The sequence below is a fragment of the Oratosquilla oratoria genome, chromosome 1 (genome assembly GCF_046742065.1).
Source record: "Oratosquilla oratoria isolate Oo_2021 chromosome 1, ASM4674206v1, whole genome shotgun sequence".
Taxonomy (NCBI): Eukaryota; Metazoa; Arthropoda; class Malacostraca; order Stomatopoda; family Squillidae; genus Oratosquilla; species Oratosquilla oratoria.
Window position 1 is genome coordinate 133075893 of NC_134777.1, and position 27999 is coordinate 133103891.

The following is a 27999-nucleotide window of genomic DNA, read 5'->3' on the forward strand; positions in this document are numbered from 1 at the left end:
ATGACCCATCATCCAGGAGGTGCCAAGATAAGAGGTAGGGAAGAGGGTAGAGGGGAGTGGAGTATGTTAGGGATGGAATGGGTGGGAGTGGTTTTTATGCCTTTGTTTTTTGGCTACCTCCCTTATAAGGGGGGAAGCCTTTTGTATATGTATTCATTTTATTTATTTATTTTTTCTTTATGATGCCTGCCCTGTTTAATGTCATCCCCTTTTTTATTTTGAAATTGTAAGTGTTATGACATGTTTCAATTTTACTTTCAGATTGTAGATGCAAGAAATGTGTTGGTGGTTGTTTCAAGATGGTTTGGTGGAATTCTCTTAGGGCCAGACCGTTTCAAACATATAAACAATGCTACCAGACAAATACTAGAACAGTGTGGATATATCAAGTCAGCAGAGGTTGACAAAGACAAAAAGGGGAAAAAAGTTAAATGACACATTGTTTTTACAGTTGAGAATATATTTAAGATATTTTAGTGTATGTTGGAGACAGGTTGAATTTGTTACTTATCATTGATACATATAATTTATCAAGGTACCAATGACAGGTATCTGCATGAGTTAGTCCTGCATTTCCCATGTGACTGCATGATTTATGCTGTCAACATTTTAAGAGACTGAGTGATATCCTATCTGACCAAGTCACTCAGCATTCTTTTATTTTGAAAACTAATTTCCACTCCAAGATAAATAGTTGATCACACTCATATTTTCCATATGTTCTACTACTTGCCTTAAAGCTTTTCTTTACCATTTTTATGACAAAAATCTTTAGTGCAATATTATTCCTAAGGATAGGAGCAGTTTATTGCTGACAAATATACCACCATTCACTTCTCTTTGGAGGTGCAGCTCCAAGGGCCTTGGTGTTTGCAACAGGTCCAAGACCTCCCATGATCAGCTTTGACTGTCCTCCGCCTTTAAACACAATTGATGACAGCCCCCCCTCCTTCTACTACCTTGAGTGAGTGATTAATACAGTATAAACATTTCTTCCCAGAGATTAGTTGGAATACCCAGGGATCATTCCCAGCTGTTGTGTGACTGCAGATTTCTGGCCAGTGAAACTGGAGACAACAGTTGATTGATTTGTCAGCATAAGTAGCTTCACATTTGATATGTTTGAATAATGCAATTCTGGAATCATGTATTCTGATAATGGTTTGAAGTACATGGCTTGATTTAAAAAATACAATTGCCCTTGCCAATTTGATAATACATGCTGAGTTCCTAAGTGTTAGGTAATTGATACAAGTAAAATTTTTATATAATTTTATTCCATTAAATTTTTGCTGTCTGTTATCACAGTGGTCCTTCTGCAGGATCTTTATCATATTTCCATCTATTAATTCTTCTATGGTGAACATAGTCAGTATTTGTCTTAAGAGGCAAGGCTATAGGTAGTGTGCCATATTGTGCCAAAAAAAAAAAAAAAAAAAAAAATGAATAAATAAATAATTACACTTGAAACAAAACAGAATATGTTGGGAATGAATATGCAAGATCACTGCTAATATAAATTGATTCAGCAATTAATGAGGGCAAATGTTGTAACATAACATAGCCACACTCGCTCTTCATCAGTCATTTGAATCATCCCTGGCAAACGCAGACAGATTAGCAATCCATCTCCCTTGTCTCCAAGCAAACAGGACCAACAATATTTTCATGCTAGTGGTGACCTTGCGACATAGATAGCACAGAGAATCATCTGGGCTCAAGATTTTTCATCACATTCATGGCTGTCAACCATTCCTCCACCTTCCCATTTTACATAAGGAAATCTGACAATTAATGACTGCTTGCCAGACCCCCTAATATCCATCTCTTTGAATCCTCTTCTGAAAGGACAGACTCCACCTGGCCAGACTGATGCGGCCACCATCTAGCCCTTTTAAGCTACCAGAAGAAGTTGGATGACAGCATTGCAGACAACTGCACATCACCCCATGCTATACAACACATTATAGAAGACTGCATTGTACACAATCATGCATGCCAACAACACAATATACACTCTATAAAGGACTTGTGAGAAAACCCCGTTCCAGCCATGGCATTCCTCAGGGAGAAGGGACTGCTCAGCCAGACAATCTGAGAAATGACAATAACAACAACCAATGACTGCTCTTCTCTCCACTCGTCTTGCACTAGTCAGTGATGAAGAAAGAAACCAATACAAATGATAATAACTGTTGCCTTGAGTTTCACTGACTGAAAAATCACAGTCCTGCAGTAGCAAGTAGCAGTCATTAGGCCCTACCATAGATCTTTTTGGGAAGAAATTACTATTGTCTGCATTATACAAGTGTGGGACTTTCTCTGTCACTGGTGCACATTAGTGGAAGGGGAGCAAGTTGTCAGTTGTCAGCTCTCCTTGTGTGAAAACATTGGGGAAGTACAATCTTAGTTGATAGAGGGCCAAGCCTGAAGAGAGTGTCAGCTCCTCAGGGTTGCACCTCCAGATAGAGGTGCAGGTATACTGTAATGTGTTTTGAAGACAGGCATGCTATTGATCTCACAGGACTACTACAGGCATCCATCAATGGGGCCACCTACACCAATACAAATTGGACAGCAGTTTAATGTTTCTTCTCAGGAAGATCTATGGAAGGGCTTGATGACCACTTTGGAGTTGCAGGTTTCCATTCATTGAAACTTCAGGCAACAATTATTATTCCTGCCAGATACAATTCATATGATGCATCCATGATTTGAAGACATTTTCAGCCTTGTCTACTCAGGGTTAACTCTCATCTTTACTTCGAGTAGTACCATTACCCAGAAGGCAAACCATGTCACCATAGTGCCTCACTTGATGATGAGGCAAACAGGTCATGCTATATCTCTGGCAAAATGACTTTGGGAGATAAATAATAAAATATTTGTCAAGAAGAGCTATAATGCCTACTTTGGGATCAGGCTTAGTGGTCAGGACAAAGTTCTTGCCTCATATACATGCTGCAAAATATTCATCAAGAGCCTCTGGTGCGGTAGCTGCAAGATGATGATGATGTGTCCACCTTTTGGGATCCAGGTAGTGTGACAGGAAGGAAGGTGTCACACAACTTGGATATTTCTGAATGACAAGATGATGAAGTTTTAAGTTTCTGAAGAATAATGTATTCCTTGTCATTGAGACCAAACTGCAAGCCAAAGATTTTGATGACCCCTGGATCAGAGAATTAATTAAAGATTTTCAGTATTATCACAAAGGCAACAAAATTAGTTCCTAGTTTGCATTACAAGACATCATTACAGATTTCCTGGGTAACCACGGAAGTCATAAGTATGAACTTAAGAAAAACTTAAGAATGATCTTGATTTTTTTTTTTTTTTTTTTTTTATTATTATTATTATTATTACTTTCTAAACAACTATGAGCAAGGTCAACACTTTTGCCAAGACATTAGTTATGGAGGATAGGTACAATGGCCATTGGGATGTGGACATGCTTGCAAACTATTGTTGGTGCTTCAAAGATGTTTCAGATATGAAATGTAAGCAAAAGTCTGTGATAAGATACATTGTACTGTACATATACATACCAAAGGGGATGACCAAGTCAAAGCCATTTCATATACAATTTCTATCCCCCTCCACATTGCTAAGGTCAAAGGCCATGCAGTGATGTATAGCACTTTCACATAACAGGGCCCAACTGCCAGTGCTTCATTATATAGGAGAAAAAAAGAAAAAAAAATCATCCATAGCTCTTCCATTCCTTTCTTTTGCTCCACAGACATTCCTTATGCATCCAGGGCCTTTACCTCATCAATCCACCTCATTCTTGGTCTTCCTTTAAAGTTCTCTCCATCCACCTCTGCTTTCCACACTTTAAGTCTTTCCTCTCATTCTTTCCTTATACCCAAACCATTCCAATAGCACTGTATCCAGCAGCTCTTTCTTTGCCCATCCTTTGCATTACTTTCACATTGTTCATGAGAGAAAATAATTTATTCCAAATAAAATATAACAATGACCCTTTTGTGGTGTATTTAATAATTTTTTTTATAGATTTATGTATGTTGGAACAAATAAAAAATTTATCTCTAAAAATTTTACTTATTTACATTTATTATTTTGCTACATTGCTTCTGACCCAGGGGAGGGGTGAAATGCAGGGATGACCCGTCATCCAGGAGGAGCCAAAAAAAGAGGGAGGGAGTGGTGAATGGGAGTGGAGGATTTGGGGATGAAATGGGTGGGAGTGGATTTATGCTACCTTCCTTGTAAGGGGGAAAAGGCTGTTGGTATATGCATGTACATTTATTATGAGAGGGGAGTAGGTTTGTGCCTTTGACTTGGCTACCTTCATTATAAGGGGGAAGAACTCCTTGGTATATAGAGACTTTACATTTGACTGGAAGTTGAGCAAACTGGCTCACATTTTTATTCCAGAGTGCAAAATATTGTATAGATTCTATAGAATAAAAAAAACTTTACATTTTTTAATGCAAACCTATGTTCAAAAATATCTCTGATATGGTACATCTGAGAGTGCTGAAGTGGGTTAGATATGTGGTGAAAATGAACAGGTGAAGACTAAAGCATAAGTTGATGGAGTTAGCTTGTTGGGAGGAAGACCAAGAATTATATTATGGATGAAATAAAGAAAGCTTTGAATACATGTAGAATATCTGTCCACTAGTGAGGAGAGTGCAACAAATAGGAGTGAATAGATGAAAAAATGATATGCCCCAGAAGAATATTTTTACCTGCTTCATAAACTATATCAAGTCGCTGAGAAGGGAGTTGCCCTCGAGCAATACGAGTCAACTAGCTCCTGCTGTGAAAACCCTAATGCCTCCTGCATTGCCTTTGACCCAGCAGAGAGGGCATGACGTAGGGCCTTGTAAATGGTGGCAAGCTTCATTTGTAGAGTGGAGCCACCATCACTTACTCTCCTTAGCATGGTCACCACCCCATTGGTGGCTACAGAAGCCACACCACAGCCTCTCCTGTGAGGGGGCCCAGAGCCATCAGTGTAGTATAACAAGCTCTCTGGGGGAATGATGGACCTTATGGCCTCAAGGACCAAGGGGGTGTAATCGTGCTGGGTCACAGTCGACCTTCCTCCTGGTGAGGTGGAAGATTTGGAAGCTGGGGCAGGAAGATTGTCACAGGGGAAGTCTGAATGAAGTCTGTCCAAAGCCAAACCAGTTCTCAGAATTCAAAGGTGTGGATGGCACACACCATCTGGACCTTCCTGGAATGACCAGTATCTCCCTCGACGTCCAGGGCACTCAGAAGGGAGACCTTGACTTCACTCTCCCTTGGACCAGTCAGAAGCCAGACAAGACAGGAAGAGAGCTTCTCCACCCATAGGTGAAGGGAGGTAACTCCTGTCTCCTGTCCAAGATTCTCCACACGGGTCCATGGAGGGTCTGCAGTGATGATGCAGACAGCCCGGTTTTGGAGGACCTCGAATTTATCCTACAAGCTGAAGGATATGAGAACCACAGCATAATAGTCCACTACTGACCATACCGCTTGAATGTAGTATGTCTGGAGGACCTTGTCCCCAGCACCCAGCCAGGGTCTCGTCTCATCATGGCTCTGAGGAGACTTAATCTCTTCTTCGTGGCTTCATGAAGGTACCAGACCTCCGAAGTGAAGGAGAGCTTGGAGTAGATCCAGATGCCTGGTGATTGTGGGCACCCAGGCAAGTATGTCACCTTGAAGAGTAAGAGAGAGGCATTGGGTCCCCATCCTCAGACTCATTACTCTGGTCTTGGCTGTCAAGATCTTTAATCCAAGCCATCTGCATTCCTGGGAGAAGCGATTGTGTACCCGCTGATCCCTTTGAAGGAGACAGCCGTCCCCAGTGACCACCAGCACGTGATCATCCACATAGCAGAGGTCAACGAGAACATGGTTCTCCATGAGTGCCTTAAAAAGACCTCCCTGCAGAGTCCCATTTTCTAGCTTGTGGTATGAGGATAGATGTCCTTGGAAGCGCACTCTCGCCATATTGCCTGTGGGGTACTCTGCAACCCAAGACAGGAACCTGTCTAGGACACCCTTGGTAGTCAGGGATGCAAGAATGGCAGGAGCATTGTCATTTATGTGAATATAAGCATGTATAAATAGATTTTAGTCATCCTTTGTATATTTTGGCTATGATATTGAATTTTTTTCCAGGTTAGACTATATCACCTAAGCCATTCCAAGCATTTGTGCATCTGTATTGAAAACCAATTCTTTACATCCTTTAGATGTGTATACATTCTCACAACCTCTTAAAGCTTGCATGGGAAAGGGACTACCAAGGTTGTGTGTGTGGGGAAGAATAGCCTGTGAGGGTTGTGAGGTCGAGGTGACGACAGTTCAAATCAGCAAGTTGGGCCAAGGGCATGGTTCATTAAATTACATGCTACAAAGTCCTACAGAGTGGGATTTGTAAATATATAATAATAACAATAATAAAAAAATTAATGGTAACCACAGTGTGGGTCTGGCATTACTGACCATTCATACACTAGCAGGAGGTCTGGTGTGCTTTAAGGTCTTGCCATTATTCCTTAGCAGAAGATGAAGCAACGTGGGTTGCCAGGCCCTGAAATGGGATTCAGAATAGGCAGGGAAACTTCTCCCTCTCTTGCCAAAGGTTAACCACAGATAACTTTAGGAATACATTTTATTTGCAAGACTCAAACAATAAATACAAAGCATTTGAATTAAAAGAGACCACTGCCCTTCTGATGTAGCTGGTGTGATTGTAGTAGTGAGTGGTGAGTCTATCTTGCTGTTGCTCTTATCTGAGTTGGAAGCAAGACCTATTAGGTGCACCATGACAGTTGGCTATGCTAGATTTCAAAACAAATACCTTTTTGCCTTAGATGTGCATTCAAGAGTTACCAGTAATACAGTATATGCAAGGCACTATAAATTCTAGTGTGATCATAGTAATATATATTAAATCATTACTACATTTAATTAATCATTACTACAATTAATATACTGACTTCATTATGTTAAAAAAATTCCATTTCTTATTTATCTATTTTTTGGCAATACATCAATTAAAATCCTAGTGAAGAGAACAGTCCTGGGAAGTCCAACCACTTCCATTTTTTCCACTTTTCAATTATTCTTCTGCCAGCCTAAGGGCATCACACACTTTTGCTGTGCGGATTCAGAAGGTCATTAGAACATAAGAAAGAAGACTGCAAGACACCATAAGGCATACACTAGGCAGTTCCATGTCCATTACCACCTATCGTCCCCATCCGTAAAGTTGTCTAACTTTTTTCTTAAAACAACCAATAGTTTCAGTGCTCACTACATGGTTACTAAGTCTATCCCATTCATTGACCACTCCATTGGTAAACCAGTTCTTGCATATAAATCCAAATTTCTCCAATTCAAATCCATTACAACAAGTCCTGCCCTGTTGTTTTAATATAATGACCTTGTCTGCATCACAATTGAATGGCCTGTAGTTTTGCATAGATGATTTATCACCCTTTATGTAGACAGGAACAATGTTTGCCTGCCCCCAAGAAATAGGTATGAATCCAGCGTCTACCAATTTATCAAATATTTCTGTTATCTGGTCACAGATTTCAAATTTACACTCTTTGAGCACTCCTGGAAAAATTTCATCTGGAATCAGGGATTCTGTAGCTAAGTCTATCAATCTGTTTGACTACTACTTCCCTACTAATGTTGATGTTAGTGTGTACATTACTCGTCCCCACTGAAGATGAGGTCACAGTCAGGTACCACATCTAAGACCCTCTGTAAATACCATAAGAAAAAGCTAAGAAGTTTATCTCACAGTTCCCCCATATGATGCCTGGTTTGATCACCTAAGATATTAGCGTGAACATCGCCATATTTAACATCCAGCAGAAAAATTGACACTTGCGTGAACTGGAAAGACTTTCCACTGAAAGTGCTTGGAAATCCATGGGAAGATGGGAAGACCTGGGAGCATAGTGAATCTCTCCAACAGGGCATTATCCGACATTGAGACCAAAGTGCTCAGCCTCAGGCATCCACAGGAAAAACCAGAACATTGATTTGATCAAGAAAAATTACATATATCATGACAGTGAATTCATGCAAGGCTATATACAAGGGCTGCTGACCATAGCTCTCAGCAAACATCCAACCCAACAATATCTAGAAGATACATTTGACCTCTTAGGTGTTATCCAAGGATCCTTCCATCTTTCCATCAGGCACTCAGAACATGCAGTGAAGAATACCTTGAAGAAGAGTACTGGTATATCAGGGAGACTTTTAAAATTAAAATTTCCTGATTTCTTTTTAGATTTATGCAGGAAACAGGCCATTAAGATTCTGGGAGGCTGTGGACAGCAGGGCAGGACAGCCAAACAACTCGTGTTACCAACCAGTGACATCACCAACCTGACTCGAATTTTAAAAACCATCAATTTAGAAGTAAGTGTGCCAGACCAGTGGGACAATTAAAGACATCATGAGGACAGGAATAAACATCAGCAAAACACCAGACAGTTAAGACAGTGTTTATTGGATTCTGTGCTCAGGATGTGAAAAATCCTACATTGAGGAAACTTCACATGATCTAAAACCCGGATCTGAGAACACTGATATGATGTCCGCCATGATGTCACCAATATGTGCTGCACATAGGAACAGTGGCAATCACCTGATGGACTGAGAGAATGCAGAACATCTGGCACATGGGCCCAACAAGATCCATAGAAAATGTTTGGGAGCAACCATCATACAAGGAACCAACACATTTGAACAAAATAAGGGTATATTCAATATCTCTCCCCACTTGATTCCTTTAATACCCACTGCCAACAAAATTTTAGCTATCCCTAGTTGCCCTCCAAACTCCCTTTTTCCTCTCAAGGTTACTGTCCATCCTCAGTAGACAACTGCTCACCCTTCTTATTTTCTTCTTCCTTATGTTCCATGGTTGTGAGCTAACCTCCTTCACCCAGACAATTGTTCCATCTTATCCTTAACCTTTCCTGTGTCCAGAAATTTGGTCCACCTTCTTAACCTTTCCTAGTATTCAGTAACCCCCTCCCCTCCCTATCTCCCCACATTTCTCTTATTTACAAAGGATTACGAAGGTGGACCATGCTGACAGGAGACCTTTTGGTCCATATCTAGGTTGGATGTGAAAAAAATCATAATAATAATATTAAATAAAAACTATAATAATGTAAATAACAAATAAAATACATAAATAAATGCATAGGTATAGTTAAATAATAAACAAACAAGTAAATAGTAGATAATAATAAATTGACATATCACTAATAATAAATGAAAATCAGACAGACAAATGATAACAAAACAAAAATAATATAAAATAAATTATAATCACAGCATCTTGCTTAGGTGTTTATCTAAATGATTCTTAAAGCTTCAAACTGAACTACATTGCACTACCTGTGCAGGAAGTTTATTCCATTCATTAACTACACGGTTGGCAAAGTTGTTTCTACCTACTTCCAAATTGAATCTATTTCCAGACAGTTTGAGACCATTGTTTCTTGTCTGATTCTCATTCAATGTGAAAATTTGGTCACTTTTGATGTTGTCAATTCCCTTTAAAATCTTAAAGACCTGTATCAAGTCACCTCTGAGTCTACGCTTTTTTAGGGAAAACAGATTCATATGTTTTAGTCAATTTTCGTATGATTTATTTTGGATATGTGGAATCAGTTTTGTGGCTCGCCGTTGTACTTTTTCCAGTCTGTCAATGTCTTTAATGAGATTCGGTGACCATACGGAAACAGCATATTCCAAATGTGGACGAACTAACGATTTATATAGCTTGTTAATGAGTGATGGACTTTTGAAATCAAAAGATCGCGCAATCAGTCCTAGAACCTTATTTGCTTTCTCAGAGGCTGAAATACACTGCTTGGATGATTTGAGGTCGTTACTGATAATTACGCCGAGATCTTTTTCACTATCCACTTTTGTTAACAAATTTCCAAATAACTTGTAATCGTACTTACTGTTATTTTTACTCATGTGCAGTACCTTGCATTTACTTGTGTTAAATTTCATTAGCCACTTTTCAGACCATTGCTGTAATTTATCTAAATCTTCTTGAATATCTAATTGGTTTGAGTGATCATTTGCCACTCCACACAATTTTGTATCATCAGCAAATTTGGAAACAGTAGATTTTAGTCCATGGTCTATATCATTTATATATACTATGAATAGAAGTGGCCCAATAACGGAACCCTGAGGAACTCCACTTGTAACATTTTTCCATCTAGAAGTTTTTCCATTTAAAACAACTCTCTGTTTTCGACCATTCAACCAATTACTAGTCCAACCTAATAGGCTACCACTTATTCCGTGTAAAGCTAATTTAGTAAGTAGTCTTTCGTGTGGGATGGTATCAAAAGCTTTTGCAAAGTCTAGATATATTAAATCTATATTGTTTCTTTTGTCATAATTCGAGATAACTGTGTTGTAGAATTCGAGTAAGTTAGTCACGCAAGAACGTTTCCGTCTGAAACCATGCTGGCTATCATTTATCAAAAAGTTACTTTCTAAATGATGTTCGATAGCATCTCTGATGACAGTTTCCATTATTTTTCCTTCGATTGAAGTCAAACTTATAGGCCTATAGTTATTTGGCTTCTTATTGTCACCTTTTTTGAATATGGGAGTAATGTTAGCTAGCTTCCATTCTCTTGGGACATCTCCGGATATGATGGATTTCTTGAAAATATATTTAATCTCAGTCATGTGTACTATGACTATGTACTGTACTTGAAAAAGCTGTAACAAGCAAAACAATATACTAATAAAGGCTCTGTCCTCACATGGTGTTTATTTTGATAACCATGAGGAAAATATTAAAGGCCTCACTCATTTTTCCTCCGAAGCTATCAAGACATCTTCGTCATTTTTAATTGGATCTATCATTTCCTTATATTTTGTTCTGTAGAGATTAAAGAAGCCCTTTGGGTTGGATCTCACTTGTCTAGCAACCTTTATTTTGTAGTTATGTTTCATTGTACACATATTCTTTTTAACTAGTCTAGCCATATATTTAGATATAAGGTGTGTATCCCCATTTTTTATTCTGATGTAAAGCCCTCTTTTTATTCTGATTTAATTTTTTAACCTATCCGTCATCCATTTGGGAGTAGTAGTATTCTTTTGTATCACCTTCAGGGGCACAAATTTATTTTGCGTAAACAAAATCAAAGTGGTTTGATTATTGTAAATTTTGTCAAGACCAATGACCATTGACCTCAGGATTGAATGTGACTGACCTGGATTTTGTTTACTTTTGTCCATGACCTATCTGTGGCCCAATGCTTTCTTTGGCAATCTGACCACTTGTTTATAAAACCACAAATCAGTTTGGCAAAGAAAGGAAAGCAAGTGAAATGGCAATGATTTAAACAACCCAAAAGACTCCCAACTAGGTGATGAGTACATAATGTTAACAAGACTAAGAGGAAAGCAAAAATAGATGTTATTCTTCTCTCAAACTTTGTTTAAATAACCACTCAAAAGATTATCTGGGATTATATGGGCAATGTATGTAGAATTGTGTATGTACTCCAGTGTTCAAGCATAGAAAATGACCAAAAACAATCAACTGCAATTCCTGATTTGTACATTACCTGTGATGTACAACCCATTTGTAATCACACATCTTTGAACAATGGTAAGCAGGCTTATAGTGAGTATCATAGACAATGTATGACACTCTTCAGACATGCAACTACAGACTTCATACGATGCAAATTGTACCACTCAAGACTTGCTTTTAGTGGAATATGGATACCTTAAAATATTAGAACTTCAACTATCTTTTTCCAAATGTCCTAATTCAGGCAAAAGTATCACAGGCCCAAAGCAGACTAGGTTTAGGGTCAGAAAATGGTATTTTTGATTGAAATAGGAACAAAATCATAAAAAAGGCAAGATTTTTACTCAGGTAATGTAAATATCAATAGGCATTAGTAGCATACCAGAAGTTACAAATGAAAAAAGTTTTAGTTATAGAAAGTACACGAAGGATGCCTCCTGTAGAAGATGGCATATCAATGTATCTTCTGAAAAATGCAGAGAAGTTCAGAGCTGTATACATCAGGAAAGCTTTACTTAATTGTGGTGTGATGATATGGTGACTTTACTTCACAAGACAGAAAATCTGTACAAACTACCAACTGATTAGTTTGTCAAATGTATAAAGAATTTTCCAAGGTTCTTACAAGTACACAAGCAAAATTTTATATGAAAACCAAAAGAATAAGAAGGCTTCAGATATGGATACTTGACTAATGACACTTTGTGCAGTAGCCCTGTGGATATTGTCTTGAACTCATTAACCGGTGGTCGTGAGTTCAATTCCTGGGACCACCTATGGGGTTGCTCCATTAATTCCTGATTGCCCTGGCCAGGTGGGAAGGTAACCAAATCCCAACCTTGAAATAAACAGAAGCTTGCCTCAACTGACAGGGCTGTACCCTACCAGGGATTTCTCACTTCTCACTCCATAGGAGTGGAATGATGAGGGTAGTTTTCTGTACTTATTCTTCCCATGACCCTAAATGATCCCAATAGTCTTTCATTAGCTCTATCAAACTATTAGTAAGAAAGAAATTAAATTATACATCTGCATGGAATAAGTTGACACTAAAGGCTTCTCTCCTGTGAGCATCCTCATGTGGTTTTTGAGACGAGATTTACGCAAGAAAGCTGCATCACACAGATCACATTGGAAAGGCTTCTCTCCTGTGTGGGTCCTTACATAGTTTTTAAGTTACTTTAAGTGAGAAAGATCCATCACATAGGTCTCACTGGAAAAACTTCTCTCCTGTGTGCATCCCCATGTATTTTTGAGATCAGATTTATGAGAAAGCTGTATCACATAGGCCACATTGGAAAGGTTTCTCTCCTGTGTGTGTGTGTGTGCTCACATGACTTTTAAGACAATCCTTCCGTAAGAAAATTGCATCATATAGGTCACACTGAAAAGGCTTTTCCCCAGTGTGGATCATGACGTGCCTTTTGAGATCATGTTTACATTAGAAAGCTATATCACATGGGAAAGACTTCTCTCCTGTATGAGTCCTCACATGGTTTTTGAAAGTAATTTCAAGTGAGAAAGATGCATGACACAGGTCACACTGGAAAGGTTATTCTCCTGTGTGTGTCCTCAAATGACTTTTGAGACGATGCTTCCACGAGAAAGCCGCACTACATAGGTCACACTGGAAAGGCTTCTCTCCTGTGTGGGTCCTCAAATGTTTTTTGACAGTACTTTTAAGTGAGAAAGCTGCATCACATAGATCACACTGAAAAGGCTTCTCTCCTGTGTGGGTCCTCACATGGCTTTTGAGAGTACTTTTAAGTGAGAAAGATGCATTACATATGTCACACTGGAAAGGCTTTTCCCCTGTGTGGTTCCTTATGTGACTTTTGAGGCCAGTCTGGTGTGAGAAAGCTGCATCACACACCTCACACTTGAAAGGCTTCTCTCCTGTGTGAGTCCTCAAATGGCCTCTGAGTGTACACCTCTGTGAGAAAGCTGCACTGCATAGGTCACATTGGAAAGGCTTTTCCCCTGTGTGAGTCCTCACATGGCTTTTAAGAGTACTTTTACATGAGAAAGATGCATCACATATGTCACACTGGCAAGGCTTTTCCCCTGTGTGGGTCCTGACATGCCTTTTAAGGGCTGACTGCTGTGAGAAAGCTGCATCACATAGGCCACACTTGAAAGGCTTCTCTCCTGTGTGGATCCTCATGTGTTGTTCAAGATCAACTTTACGTGAGAAAGCTACATTACATACATCACACTGAAAAGGTTTCTCTCCTGTGTGAGTCCTCAAATGAATTTTAAGATTATACTTCTGTGAGAAAGCTGTATTGCACAGTTTACACTGGAATGACTTCTCTCTTGTCTGGGTCATTTTATGCTATCTGAGATTACTTTTTTCAGAAAGATGCATTACACAAGTCACACTGGAAAGGCTTCTATTCCTGTGACATATTTTACCTTTTGAAATTACTTTCTATTGGGGGTCATCACATGGCATATTTGCAGGATCAATGGGTCCTCCATTCAAAGATGATGGTTAATCAAGTCCTGGAAAAGAGGTGTGTGTGTATATATGTATATATTCATTTGTGGCAGATGCTGCATACACAAATGCAGAGCTGGAATATCTGATTTCATGAATGTTTTTTTACTGGCCTACAACACACATTTCACCTGTTTATCAGGTGATGGAAATATTTCAAAATGCGGTTACAATTCTGAATTTCATTTATAAGAAAGAAATCCTAATTAATTGTATCCAAATTTGTTTGATAAAGAACAGGGTAACAGTTTTTATTATTCTTAATATTATGCATACAAATACAAATAACAGTTTTGGGAAATATTAACCAAAAGGAAGATGATCTTGGTGTAATTATTTGTTATTACCCTAAGGTAAGCATTGTACTGCTGCAGAACAAGAATTAAGACAATCTATTAATCAATCAGCCATCTTGGGTCCACTATTGAACATAACCTTTCTCATACCATTCCATTATTTGCAAAATTGTGCCAACCTCTGCCACATCACTCCTACAAATTTCTCTATCTCATCCCTCCACCTTCTATCTGGTCTTCCCCTTACACACCTCCCCCATCTCTTGGCACCTACTCAGTAAGACATATGCTTCATTGCCCATCACTTTTTGTACTAACTTACATGCCCAATTCCACTTCCTCTCTTTTACTGCATCCATCTTTCACTCCAGTCTGCTCTCTCATCCAACTAGCTCTCTTTCTGTCTTTCAACATTCACCCACCATTGATCTCTCCATTCTCCTCCATGCACTCCTTGGCTTTGTCTCCATCTTTTTTGTCAGTATCCAAGTCTCACATCCATAGATTAATATTGGCATTATACACTGCTTGTAAACTTTGTGTTTCAAACAGAGGCAGAGTCTCTCATAATCTTCTTATACTTATCAAACATTTTCCAACCCATAATTATTTTGTAATATTCCTTCTTATTTCATTATCATAATATTTAGTCATTTTTACCATCTGGCCTATATGGTTATACTCTTCAACTTTTCAACATTCTTCATTGATTAAAGTGCCTTTACTTTGAATTTTCATATTGAACATTACTTTGATTTTACCATTATTCATCTTCAAACCTACTTTGAGACTTTCCTTGTTCAGATCACTCAACTTGTCTTGCAAGTCTTCTGCTCTTTCTGAAATAAGGATAGTGTCATCTGCAAACCTTAGATTAAAATAATCTTCATTAATTTTCAAACTTTCAAAATTTTCAAACTGTGTCTTGCGACACTGCTTCTGACCCAGGGCAGTGGACAGGATGCAGGGATGACCCATCATCCAGGAGGTACCAAGATAAGAGGGAGGGTTGAGGGGAGTGGAAAATATAGGGAATGGAATGGGTGGGAGTGGTTTCTATGCCTTTTTCTTTTTGGCTACCCCCCGTGTAGGGGGAAAAAGCCTTTGATATATGTATGTAATTTTCAAACTTTACTCTTCCCAAATCAACTTTCTGAAAATTTCCTACAGGTAAGCTGTAGATAATTTGGGTGAAATTGTATTACTCTGCTGTGTCCCTTTCTTTATCTTTATTTATTTTTTGTATCTTTATGTAGTCAGATTACTGCAGTACACTTTGCATACATGTTTTCTAGAACTCTTACAATGTATTCATTTGTGCCCTGTTTGCATAGTGAGTTTAGTATTGCATTGGTATTTGTTTGACAGAGTTGAAGGCTATGTGGTCTCCTTTCTTCTGAAGTAAAATCATTATAGCATTGACCCATGATTCAGAAATAGCATCCTAACATAAACACTGGGCATATAACAGAGCTAATTTCCGATGAACTTTTCCCTGCATCTTCCAGAAGATCTATCAGTATACCATCTTACCCAGGTACTTTTCCTCATTTCATAATCTTTTCGAGCAAATGCTACTTCACCCTTCATAACTTCTGGTACACTAATAATGTCTACACATGAATTTACTGACTCAACCAGGGTTGCGAAGTCGGAGGTTTTAGCTGGAGTTGGAGTCGGAGTCGGATTTCTAAGAGTACTACAAGTCGGAGTCGGAGTCGGAATTTTTTATCCGAATCCGACTCCTTAAGTCCAATAAAATTATTTCTTTAACATGGTTTCCCTGTTTGGTTTTACCAGTTGTACAATTTAGCAGTTTTTGTATGGTTTTGCTTTTATTTTTGGAGGCAATAGTGAGTACTGTATGTGCAGTGTATATGTACACTAAGTGGTCTCTCCAGATGGAAACAAAAAACAATCCATCAATAATTAATTTTCTTTTCCTTCATTTTCGGTAGTTTTATCACATTTTCCTTTAATAGAAATATGCTAGATTATGATAAAGCTATTTCAGAATATGAAAATCATACATTTATCAAAGAAATTTAGTGGTTTGAAATATACGAAATAGAAGCAGGCTACTGATCATGGTTACTAGTGAATATGATAGGCCTACAAGTGAAGCAATGAAAAATAGAAATCAGAGTAAAGAAAATCACGAACCACTTTAATCTAATTTAAAACTGATTTGTTATAAAGACAATTGCAAATTAGGCCTAAGTGTACCAGATATTTATGCTTTAACCCATAACCATAATTCTATCTATCTATATACAAAAGGCTTTTTTCCTCTTATCAGGGAGGTAGCCAAGTCAAAAGGCATAAACCCACTCCCACCCATCATCCCTTCCACCCTCACATCTTAGCTCCTCGTGGACAACGGGTCATCCCTGCACCCCGCCCACCACCCTGGGTCAGAAACAATGCAGCAGGACACAGCACATCCATAGCAAGGCCACTTCACTTAATTGGCGACCCCCTCTCTCCGTCCCCTCACATAGAAAATGGAGGACGCGGAGAAGTCCCTTCAGGCTGTGTCAAAGTATCATTCACACTTTCCCACTCCCCAAACCCCCCCATCCTCCCATCCCTTCCCTTTCTTTTTATCACAGTATCATCTATACACAGCCCTTCTCCACTCATCCTTATCTTCTGCCACCTCCCTTCCCTGCTCCACAGACATTCCCCTCTTGCTCAACGCCCCTGTCACCCCATCCATCCATCTCATCCTCGGTTGTCCTCTCAAATTCACTCCCTCCATCTCTGCCTTCCATACCCCTTTCACCAGTCTTCCTTCATCCATTCTTTCCATGTGTCCAAACCATTCTAATAGTCTTTCATCAGCCCTCTCAGCCAACTCCTTTTCCACCCCAGCTCTCCTCACTTCCTCGTTTCTCACTCTATCCAGCCTTGTAACCCTCACCATACTTCTCAGACATTTCATCTCAAACACATTTAAACTCTTCCTCTCTGCCTCTCTCAAATTCCATGTCTCTGCCCCACACAGCACTGTCGGTACACAATCACCCCTTCATACAATCTCCTCTTTGCATTAATTCCCAAATGTCTATTTCTCGTTACTTTTTTAAACCCCCCAAGGCATTTATTTGCTTCTCTCAATCTACAGCTTACCTCTACCTCTACTCCTCCCTTTGCAGCCACATATGACCCCAAGTACCTAAAACTATCCACTTCCTCCAGCCTCTCCCCTTTAAGATTTTCTTCCAACTCTCCACCATCCTCTCCTCTTGTACACCTCATCACCTTACTTTTACCCACATTCACCTTCAACTTTCTCCTATCACACACCCTCCCAAACTCAGTCACTAACTCTCCCAATGCCTCCTCTGACCCTGCTACAAGTGCAGTGTCATCAGCAAACAACAACTGACTTACCTCACACTTTTCTCCATTTTCTGCAACCAACTCCAGTCCCCTGCCCATTACTCTTGCATTTACCTCCTGTACCATCCCATCCATATACACATTGAACAGCCATGGCAACCTGACACATCCCTGACATAGTCCCACCTTTACCTCAAACCACTCACTCTCTCCATTTCTGATTCTAACACATAAAAACTCTTGACTGCTCTTAACAGCTTTCCCCCAATACCATATATCTGCAAAACCTCCCACAGTGCCTTCCTGTCTACCCTATCATAAGCCTTTTCCAAATCCATAAAGGCCCAAAAGACATCTTTACCCTTTCCTAAAGCTTTCTCACAAATCTGTCATATCACAAAAATCTGATCCACACAGCCCCTACTTCTCCTAAACCCACACTGCTCCTCACCAATTACTTCTTCTGTTCCTCTCCTAATTCTCTCAATTATAACCCTCCCATACGCCTTCCCAATTACACTCAACAAACTGATCCCTCTGAAACTACTACATTCACACTTGTTCCCTTTTCCTTTGAAAAGCAGAGCTCTACATGCACTCCTCCAGTCCTCTGGTACTCTACCCTCCCTTAGACACACATTACACAACCTCACTAACCAGTCTACTATTACTTTACCTCCCTTTTTCAGACACTCCGCATGACACCCATCTAACCCAGGTGCCTTACCTGCTCTCATCATTTTAATCGCTACTTCCACTTCATCTTTTCTTATTTTTCCCTCACCCATCACTGTCATTTTCTTTGCACCTCCCACTGCTATCACCATTCCCTCCCTATCCTCCTCTACATTCAACAGTTCCCTAAAATATTCTGCCCATCTTCCCCTTATCGCTTCCTCTTCCATCTTTTCATTTTTGCTTTTTACCTTTTCTTCCCTACTTGAATCAACTTCCCTTCCTCTTTTAATCTTTTAATAATAGTAAAACAAAAATATTTAGGCCAAATCTTGTACATTGTGTAATGTGACCTTGGTAAAGACAAATATTGATATACTGGTATACGGAATAGTCTGGAAAACCCTACTATTGATAGTAGCCTATTGAGTGACTACCGGACCTTAAATATTACCTACAAGATATACAGTTTGCATGATTTGGCTATGGTTTTTTTGTAGGAATTGGTAAACAATAAGCATTGGATGCAAGAACAATTTAGATTACTTTGCCAAAGTTTCCTACTTTTCCCAGTGATGTAGCCTAGGCTACTTGTAAGGTCCTACCTGTTGTATGATAAATGCTGATTATGAGATAGGCTAAACTAGCCTCTCAGTTTGTTGGCCTAGGCAATCTCCATAGGCTAACCTAGCCAATCATTAGCAGTTTGTATTATTTTTAAAACTTTGATGAAGAGTGTGTATATACAGTATATATACAATATATATATATATATATATATATATATATATATATATATATACATATATACAGATAAAACCTATTTCTTTTGGTACATGTTGATTATCGGGTTCTTTTTAAAAAATAAAAAATAAAATAAGATAAAAAATAATAATAAAATAAAATAAAAAATAAAGAAAATAAAAAATAAAACTAATGTAATAATAAAAACAAATGATTCTTTTCTATTTTGTTTTTATACTTTAATTATTTTTATTGTTTTATTCTTATTTATTTCATTTTTTTATTGAAAAAAAAAAAAAAAACATAATCCCAAAATAACCTTATAATCCACATTTACCTTTCTTTTTACCATAAATTTTAGGGTCGAATTTGTTTTTCCTAGACTATAGGCTCCCTCTATTCATAGGGTAGTCTAGGACTCTAACCTATATTTCTCATAGGCTAGTCTAAACAACCATTTTCATGACATTAAGATATCAGTTTACCCTACTTATATAAAGTACAAACTATTTTTTTTACTTGCAAATTTCAATTGAGTAGTCTATAAGTTCTATAATTATGAATAAAGCCTATTTTTTTTATGTTTACAAATAAGATATTTGTATAGATTTGAGCTTTAACCTCGTTATCAATGTAATAATACTGGTAGATTCAAGGAACATATAAAATATTTTATTATAAGAAATTTCTATAGATTGAATCTTTAACCTAGTTATTAACGTAATAATACGGGTGTATTCAAGGTACAGTACATATATTTTGTTATATTCTTGAAAGCTTTGTCTGCATTTTTACCGTTACAGTAATTGGCAAGCCAACAATAGCTGTAAAATACTGTCTATAGATGTGCACTGTGAAATAATTTGTTGCTATTGTGCAAATAGAAAGCAGTAGGTCTCATTATTCCAAGTTTAAAAAATCTAAAAAATCTGATATGTTTTGTGTTGAGAAAATTTAATAACCATCCAATATAGAATAGTTTTATAGCTAGTTACAGGATATATACCATTTATAGAAGTTTCCAGAATGTAGTTTGTATTAATGTTTCATTTATTCTATACTATGGGAGTTATAGCCAGTGGAATGTATTTCTATTATTAATAAATACTCAACAAATATAATAATTAATTTAAATTCCTGAATAATTTGTCAACTGTCAAGTGACAGAGATGATTTTTATCTTTAAATAATTTAAACTAGCTACTTTACCTTTGTTGACAGTCTAATTAATTCAAATTATGTTAACATCTAGAACTCCATCATGTACACACGTACATGACAGTGTAGACAATAGTATATATCCACTACGTATGCACAATGCATGTATGTCTTCATGTATGTAAAGTCAATGGAAGTGTTTTAGTGTGGTTTACTGTTTTGTAGGAGCTATGTCATGCTGGGATAATGCCCTGAGATAAACTTTGACCAGTCTCAGAGGCCAGATAGGAATGACATTAGAGCATATGTCACAGCATTTGGTGATGACTGAAAAGGGGAGGAACAACAGCAGCTATGAACAGTGTGCACAGGGGAAGGTTGTCTCTCTCTTTCCTGAACTGATTCCTGGTTTTTATGATAACATGGTGAAATTAATTCTCCAGCAAGTACTAGGTAGGGCATCCTCCATTAACCTTTCCTCATCATGATTTATCACATTTTTTCCTAATATTGTGATAGAAGGTTTATGAGATTGGACAAATGAAATAACAGATGATTTATTTTGGGGTGGAGGGGAGGGGCACAAAAGAAAAAGAAAATATATAGCTTGAAGTGGCAACTCTGCCATGACAGATTTGAAAGTGCTCATAAGCTGGTAGATGATCATGAGCATAATACCATTATATATTTAATATATATATGTTTATACGAATATACGTGCTTGTGTGCATATATATATATATAAAGCTGGTTGAGTGTATATGTGAATATATTTATCATACAAGTGAATGTTCCACGTAAAAAATAATATACATGAAAAATATTTATAAAATGCTTGCTGAATAGGTGTGGGAGGCTAGTATATGGATCTGCAGAATAGATTCCCACATAGGGGTCAAGGAGTTAAGGAGTCAGGAGTCGCAGTCGCAGTCGGGAGTCAGAGTCGGAGGAATCAAAGGAGTCTGAGTCGGAGGAATCAAAGGAGTCAGAGTCGGACCTTTTACCATCCGACTCCGCAACCCTGGACTCAACTATGGTGCTTAATAAGTAAAGCTCTTGGTAAGACTCTTTGACTACCATTCTGTTTCTGAATTTAATTATCTCTCCATTTTTATTTGTTGCCTCAATAGAGCTAGTCTGGAATTGGTCCCTTTAACACTGTCTGAGTAATTTCCTATATTTCATCCATGTTTCTCTTTCTTTTCTCTGATTTCTGTCTTTTGTTGACAAGTTTGTTTATTTCTACTCTATTTTGCCTCTCCTGCCCTTAATCTATGTAGCCCTTCTTTTAATTAGGTCATTTGTAGCTTTGGAGTATTTGCTTTCTCTAATGCTTTTTGTACTTCCTACTTTCTCTGGAGATTCCCTAATGACATTCACCAAATTCTAATTCATATCTTCAATGGTGTCCTTTTTTTTTTTTATGCTTTAAATCTATTCTTAATTTCTGACTGAAAATCCTTCTTGTTATCCTCAACATTCGCCAGGTTTCTCTTTTAAGACTAGTTTGTTTTTCTTGGTTCCAAATTTGAATTTAGCTGTGCAATTTACCATTCAATGAGCACTATCTATATCTACTTTATTTATAATCATAACATTGCTAACAATCCTGCTTTCATCTTCATGTTCATTTACAAACTTCACACTTTTTAAAGTGTTCATTATTCTCATGTTGTAGTTGTCTGTCATTTCTCATCCTTATTCCTAACTTCCCAATGCACAATTCATCTTCTATGTTCTTCCCTACTTTAAGTCAACTTTTACCAATGTGTATTTACTTTTTTCTTGATCCAATTACTTAGATCATCATAGGACTCAATTTCATCATTTGAACTCTGAAGTTGGTGCATAAACCTGAATTATTTTTTTAGCCTTATCACAATCTAACCTACCTTATATGATATACTACTAAACTTCACTATATTACCAGTAACCTCTCAATTCATCAAGAATCCTACTCCACTAATTCTTTCCTTCTCCTTGACTCTATAATAGAATAGGTGGTGACTATATTGTAGCTGCATTAGCTTTTCTTCCTCTCTTTGGACTTTGCTTAGTCTTAGTCCGACAATGTCCCAATTGATGTTGTCGAGTTTTTACAATAAACTTTCCGGCCTGTAGTCGTCTATGAGTTCTCACATGGTAAATGTAGACCTTTTCTTTAAGCTCTATAGTGTCCAAGATTAAATATGCTAGTGCTTACTCACATCTGGTGCTATACTGCCAATAGGCACAGAAGGCAATACAATTGCACCTCTAGCACAATGATCCAACAGGAAAGCCCAGTTTTATTTTGGCTGTGTAAGTCATGTTTGCTATGAAGGAATTGTGACATTTATGTTACCTCCCCACCAACTGATTTTTGGTGAGATATTTCCTTGATGCCACCTCATTTGGTACATTCACTGAGTACCCAATGGTCAATGCCATCATTATGATGGTATTCCACATATCTATGAGGAATTCCCGGTTCACCCATCAGGAACATGCCAGTTAGCAGTGGGTCCTGTCACTGCATGTGTGCGCAAGCTGCTCTGTCTCATCTTTTGCAAAAAACCTGTTCAATATGGATGACCCTGCAGATTTTCATCTTTATCAACATAACTTTTGTGATCATTAAGATAATTAAGCCTATCCACCACACCAAGGAACTCTCGGATGGGGAATTAAGTTGGCAGCGGTTAGACGTGTTGGACATGTCACTCAGCACTCCTACTTTATATGAGAAAAATCAGATTTTGTTTCTAACCATCCACAAGCCTTCAGCCAACAATTACTGAAACAAGCTAAATAACTTGTCAAATACTAACTTTATAGAGACGCTCCTCTACTTACATTCATTTGTTTTACATTTTTTCGATTTTACGTTTGAACTGACTGTAAAAAAAAATTGTAAAAAAAAATTTTTTGAGTGAATTTTTTAGTTTAGCGTGCTCTCTGTAGTTAAAACGATACTTACGCATGATGCTGCATCCATTGTTTACATGGCACAAACGACAGACTGAACGTGCCTTGCCTCCTCCTCCTCCTCCACCATCTCAATTTATGTTGCTTGAATTTAATTTATTTGAAATTAATGTTATTTTACAATGTTATGTGTATAATTAATGATTTAGGGGTGTTTTATAAGATACGGTAATAGAATTTATGGATGTATGGTACAGTAACAACTTACGTTCGGCCGTTCGGAATGTAACTAAAACGTAAGTTGAGGAGCGTCTGTATATGAAATCACTAATCCTGTTAGAGAATTGTACAAGAATAATATTTTCTGGGAAAAAATGCTGATTCTTTAATTAAACTTTGTTGACTTTTTTCAGCAAAGTCTGAAGTTCTACATACATGGTAGAAAATTTTACAGAGATTGTTTAGTGCATGGAATGCATAATATTAATGTAAAAAGTTGTGGTGATTGAGTGTTGGGCAAAATAAATTAAAGCAAAATTCATCAGCTGAGAGTTGATAAGCTGTTTGGGCTTCATTTAGAGTCTGCAGCAGTAGATCTGCAAATAGCACACATGGCAAGTACAGATGTAAAGAAATCTGCCAAGCCCAAGGACTTGGTGGAAGGTAAAAAGAGAGTAGTTACCAGCAAGGATATGGTGAAAAGTGGTAAGTGTGGTATAGTGATCAAGGATGGGGCAATGACATGTGACATTTGTGATTTGTGGTATCACACAGTGTGTGAAAAGGTCCTAAGTGCTGTGTATAAGTATATGATTACAGACAAAGGAGGGGACCAGTTTCATTGAAGTTGTGGAAATTGTAAGAAAGGATGTGCTGAAATATTCAATAAATTGAAGAAAATGGAAATCAACTAAGTACAGCTAAACAGACAGGTTATCATGGAAGTAAAGTTAATTGATGTCAATGATGGACATGCAGTAAGTGAAAGTGGCGAGGTAATTAAGATGCAAACCAAGCAGGAAGAACTGAAGCAATCCCATGAGGATAAAGTAAGAAAGTTGAAAAATAGGGTAGATATACTGCACAAAAACCAAAAGAAAGATACTCAAGTAGAAGGTATACAATAATGGAAAACAAATTAGAAGAAATTAAAGATGAAGAGGAAACAAAGAACAACACAGTGGTATACAGAGTTCCAGAAAGCAATGCCATGGAAGGACATCAAAGACAATAAGACTCATAGTTTTTAATGCTTGAAACAGGTACAAAGTTATATACTAACAATATCAGCATCCACAAGGTTATTAGGCTTGGTAGGAAGGAAGGAAGAAAAAAAAAAAAAATAATAAAATAAAATAAAATAAAAAATCAAGTGCAGAGATGAAGAAACTCATCAGGAATGAGGATTATGTGGATGTGGCATTATAATATATGATAAAAACACAGAGAAAGAAGCAAAAACAACTTGCAGACAAACCCATAAAGGAAAATGAAGACAAATCGGGAAAATTCATCTATCAGGTGAGAGGTCCTATGGGAAAAAGAAAGGTGCTGAGGATCAAAAAGAATTGTTAACTTGCTGGTATACAAATGATGTTTTCACAAACAAGGTATCAGTTGAAAGCTAGAATACTTCAGTCAGAAAACATACATTATTTTGTTAGCTGAAGTGAAGCCAAAGATGGCAAGATTTAAGGTAGCAGAAGACAAAATAAAATTGAATGGCTACAAATTATATTCAATTACTGATGATGAATAAGGAAGAGGTATTGTCATTTATATAAGATGAGTTATAAAGAGTAGAGAAGTAACCCTTGAATTATATTACCAGGAATCTGTGTGAATTTTGATACAACTTCTAGCTGTGATTGGATGTGTATTTTAAGGTTCAAATAGCACCCCTGAAAATAATACCAGTCTAAGAAGACTCATAGAGAAGGCATCACAAAAGAACACAACACACTTGTTGATAATGGGAGACTTGTAAATGTATTGGTCATTTACACCACCGCCACTACATACGTAGCAGTGTACAAATGGGCTTACATTGGGTGGTATGCTTTGTGGATACAGAATGACTGAAATAAACCCAGCTGAATGTGCTTGGATACATTTACTGGCAACTTTCTACTTCACCCAGGGGCATTAAGTCCCCTGGGTGCAATCCCATTTTAGCGGCACAGCTACTGACACAGAAATGCATGTATTTACATAATTCTATTTACCTAACTGTGGTATACAGGAAAAGGAGCAACTTTTGTTGGGTCCCATCTCCTATTTTCTAATCATTTATTCTACCTAGCCTCAAATTCATGTACAGTTCCAACTTAATCTATATCATTGATTTCTAATTATCATAGATTTGAACTTGTGTATTGTTTGAGTTTGAGCCATATCACTTCCTAAGCTATTACAGGTATCTATGCATCTATACAGAAAACTATATTTCTTCAAATCCTTTAGACATGTGGTCTTTCTTAATCTGCACCCATGACCTCTAAAGCCTTCCCATCTTTAATCAGGAGATCTGCATTTCTGCATAATGTTTACAACTAGTAATTACATTTGTATTACTGTAAAGTTTTACATAGGCATTCTACCATTAATCTAGTAATTACCAGTAAATGTGTCTTGATGTGATGTGTGGTTCTCTTATACTGATTGTGTCTTCTGGAAGGCATGAGAATGTTTAAGATATACTTCGCAAGATTGTGCACTTAGTTTGGGTAACTTTCCCATTGTGGGGTCTTCAGGTGACTGGGACATAATGCTGAGTAAGGGGAAGGTGTTTGCAGTTGTTTGGTCTAGGGGAGGGATGGTCAACTTGAAATGGTACCAAGAGTCTGTGGACATCTTCAGTCATGTGCATGTGATTTGTTAAACCAATTATTGAATTCCCCCACACAGACACACACATGCATGCTTGGGGAGGAGACTACAATTGAGTGTTGTTGGGTTGGACATTCAACAGTTGATTACAGCTCATTATACATATTCTAACCTAATCTTCTACAACTGATTATTACTCATGATACATACATAACCTGACCTAACCTAGCCACGTTATTAGGCTAGAGAGTCTATAGTTGATTAGTGTGTGTGTGTTTGTGGGGGGGGGGGTGTCTACAATTGAGTGTAGTTTGGGTGGAGATTCTACAGTTCATTAGTGTGTGGGAGGGGGGGGATTCTACAATTGACTTGACTTGTCTATTTTGTTTCAGGGATTAACATATTGTAATATAGTTACACATGTTAATGTGGTTATTGATGATTACAGACCAACTACACAAAAACAGACTGGAATAATTGAAACACACCAGGGATAAGTGATACAAGTGAAGAATCTATTTATTGAAACACAAACTTGCACTAACACATCCTGGAGCCAACAAGACAGAGGATAAAAAAAAAAAATCTTTTGGACCTAGTTTTTATGAATGAAGAAAGCATGATAAGCACCTTTGAACTATCATCTCCACTTGAGTAAAGTGATCACTGTGTGATTGAATTCCATTATATCTGCTGCATCAAAAAAGTTCCAAAATAATAATCTTTTTATGATAAAGGGAGTTATTTGAAAACAAGAGTGGAATTTACTCCTGAATGGATAGAAGGTACTCAGAAGATTGAAGTAGAACAAAAATGGATGGCAATCACAAAAAAAAGTTGAAAGAGGCAGAACTGTCCCAAGTATCAGTATGCTATATGAAAGCACTTCATTACATAACAATACTAGAATGGTTAAACTAAATAAAGAAGCAATAATCCTTATAAAAAATAAAAACATGCTGGACAAGATACACAGTAAATACACAGAATTTAAGTGCCACAGCAAGGCAGGGGCCGTGACAAATAATCTATGAGGAGCAGAGAAGTAGATTTCTGAACAAAGCAAATTTATAAAGAGCAAACTCAAAAGAATAACCAATATTGCAGACTTGAAGATTAGAATCAATGGAAAAAATATATTAGAAACCACAGATAAATCAGAGTTCCTTTCAACATTTTCACTAAGGAACCAACCAGGGAATTACCATCCATACCAATTGCAAGATCCACTGGAAAAAGTTGTTATAACTAATGAGGCAGTAATAAGGCAACTCAACAAATTAAAGATGGATAAATCACCTGGTCCTGACAATGTATGAATCTTGAGGGAACTAAAAGATGAGCAAAGTGAAGTATTGGTCAATCTTTTGAAACGCTCGGTAGCTGAAGGAAGGTTGTTATCTGACAAGTAGAAATTGGATGGAAAATGTCAGTGCTACTTAGAAAGGATACAAATCCAATGTGAGCAATTATCATCCAGCAAGGCTGACATGCATTATCTACAAAGTATTGAAATCCATACTATGGGATATCAAGAAATATATACGTTAAACAACAAGCTATTCTTGGTAAATTTTCTATTACGATATAGCAATAGAAAATTAAATAATATTTTTGTAAATTATATTACATCTAAGCAATATACGTTATTTTTGGTGTAAATCAATAGCAGTAAAAGTTGCTAAAAGCTATAAACAAATAAATGTACCCGCTTCGACTGCTCGAGACGCCATCTTTGTTTTGGTAGATGCGGAGGTCGAAGAAATTAAGTATGATAAATTCGTCTATTCTCACCTACCTACGGCGACCTACCTATCTAATTAGCCTGCGATTAGTCACGCGGTACCTGTAAATCTAGAAGTCAAAAGGATCGTCGTCGTCTTCGACCTCCGAAACTATCAAAACAAAGATGGCGTCTGTGGTGGTGACAGGAATTCTGCGTGGTAAGTGAAACACAAGTA

The 27999-nt window shown here is 37.5% G+C and overlaps 2 protein-coding genes across 6 annotated transcripts in view; one reads left to right on the forward strand and one right to left on the reverse strand.

Moving 5' to 3' along the window:
• LOC143027107 (protein IMPACT-B-like) overlaps window positions 1–4059 on the forward strand; it is a 42202-nt gene extending 38143 nt beyond the window's left edge. For all 3 annotated transcript variants that reach the window (XM_076188118.1, XM_076188097.1, XM_076188108.1), the window contains one exon: window positions 262–4059. In XM_076188118.1, the coding sequence (XP_076044233.1) occupies window positions 262–435 (174 nt within the window). In that variant the 3' untranslated portion in view covers window positions 436–4059. The remainder of the gene's footprint in view (window positions 1–261) is intronic.
• Window positions 3325–27976, reverse strand: LOC143027115 (uncharacterized). 3 transcript variants are annotated; one of them, XM_076188125.1, is made up of 2 exons: window positions 27747–27976; window positions 3325–14089 (listed from the first exon to the last, which is right to left on the reverse strand). In XM_076188125.1, exon 2 carries the CDS (start codon window positions 13911–13913, stop codon window positions 13137–13139), a length of 777 nt encoding a protein of 258 aa, XP_076044240.1. In that variant the 5' UTR covers window positions 13914–14089; window positions 27747–27976; the 3' UTR covers window positions 3325–13136. The 3 variants fall into 3 exon arrangements, with proteins under 3 accessions (XP_076044240.1, XP_076044255.1, XP_076044245.1); XM_076188140.1 differs by having other exon boundaries at window positions 27885–27957; XM_076188130.1 differs by having other exon boundaries at window positions 27851–27934.
• Between the last annotated feature and the right edge of the window lie 23 nt (window positions 27977–27999).

Coding starts and splice junctions, on each gene's coding strand:
- LOC143027115 (XM_076188125.1), bottom strand. CDS start 13,913: ATGACCCAGACAAGAGAGAAGTCATTCCAGTGTAAACTGTGCAATACA.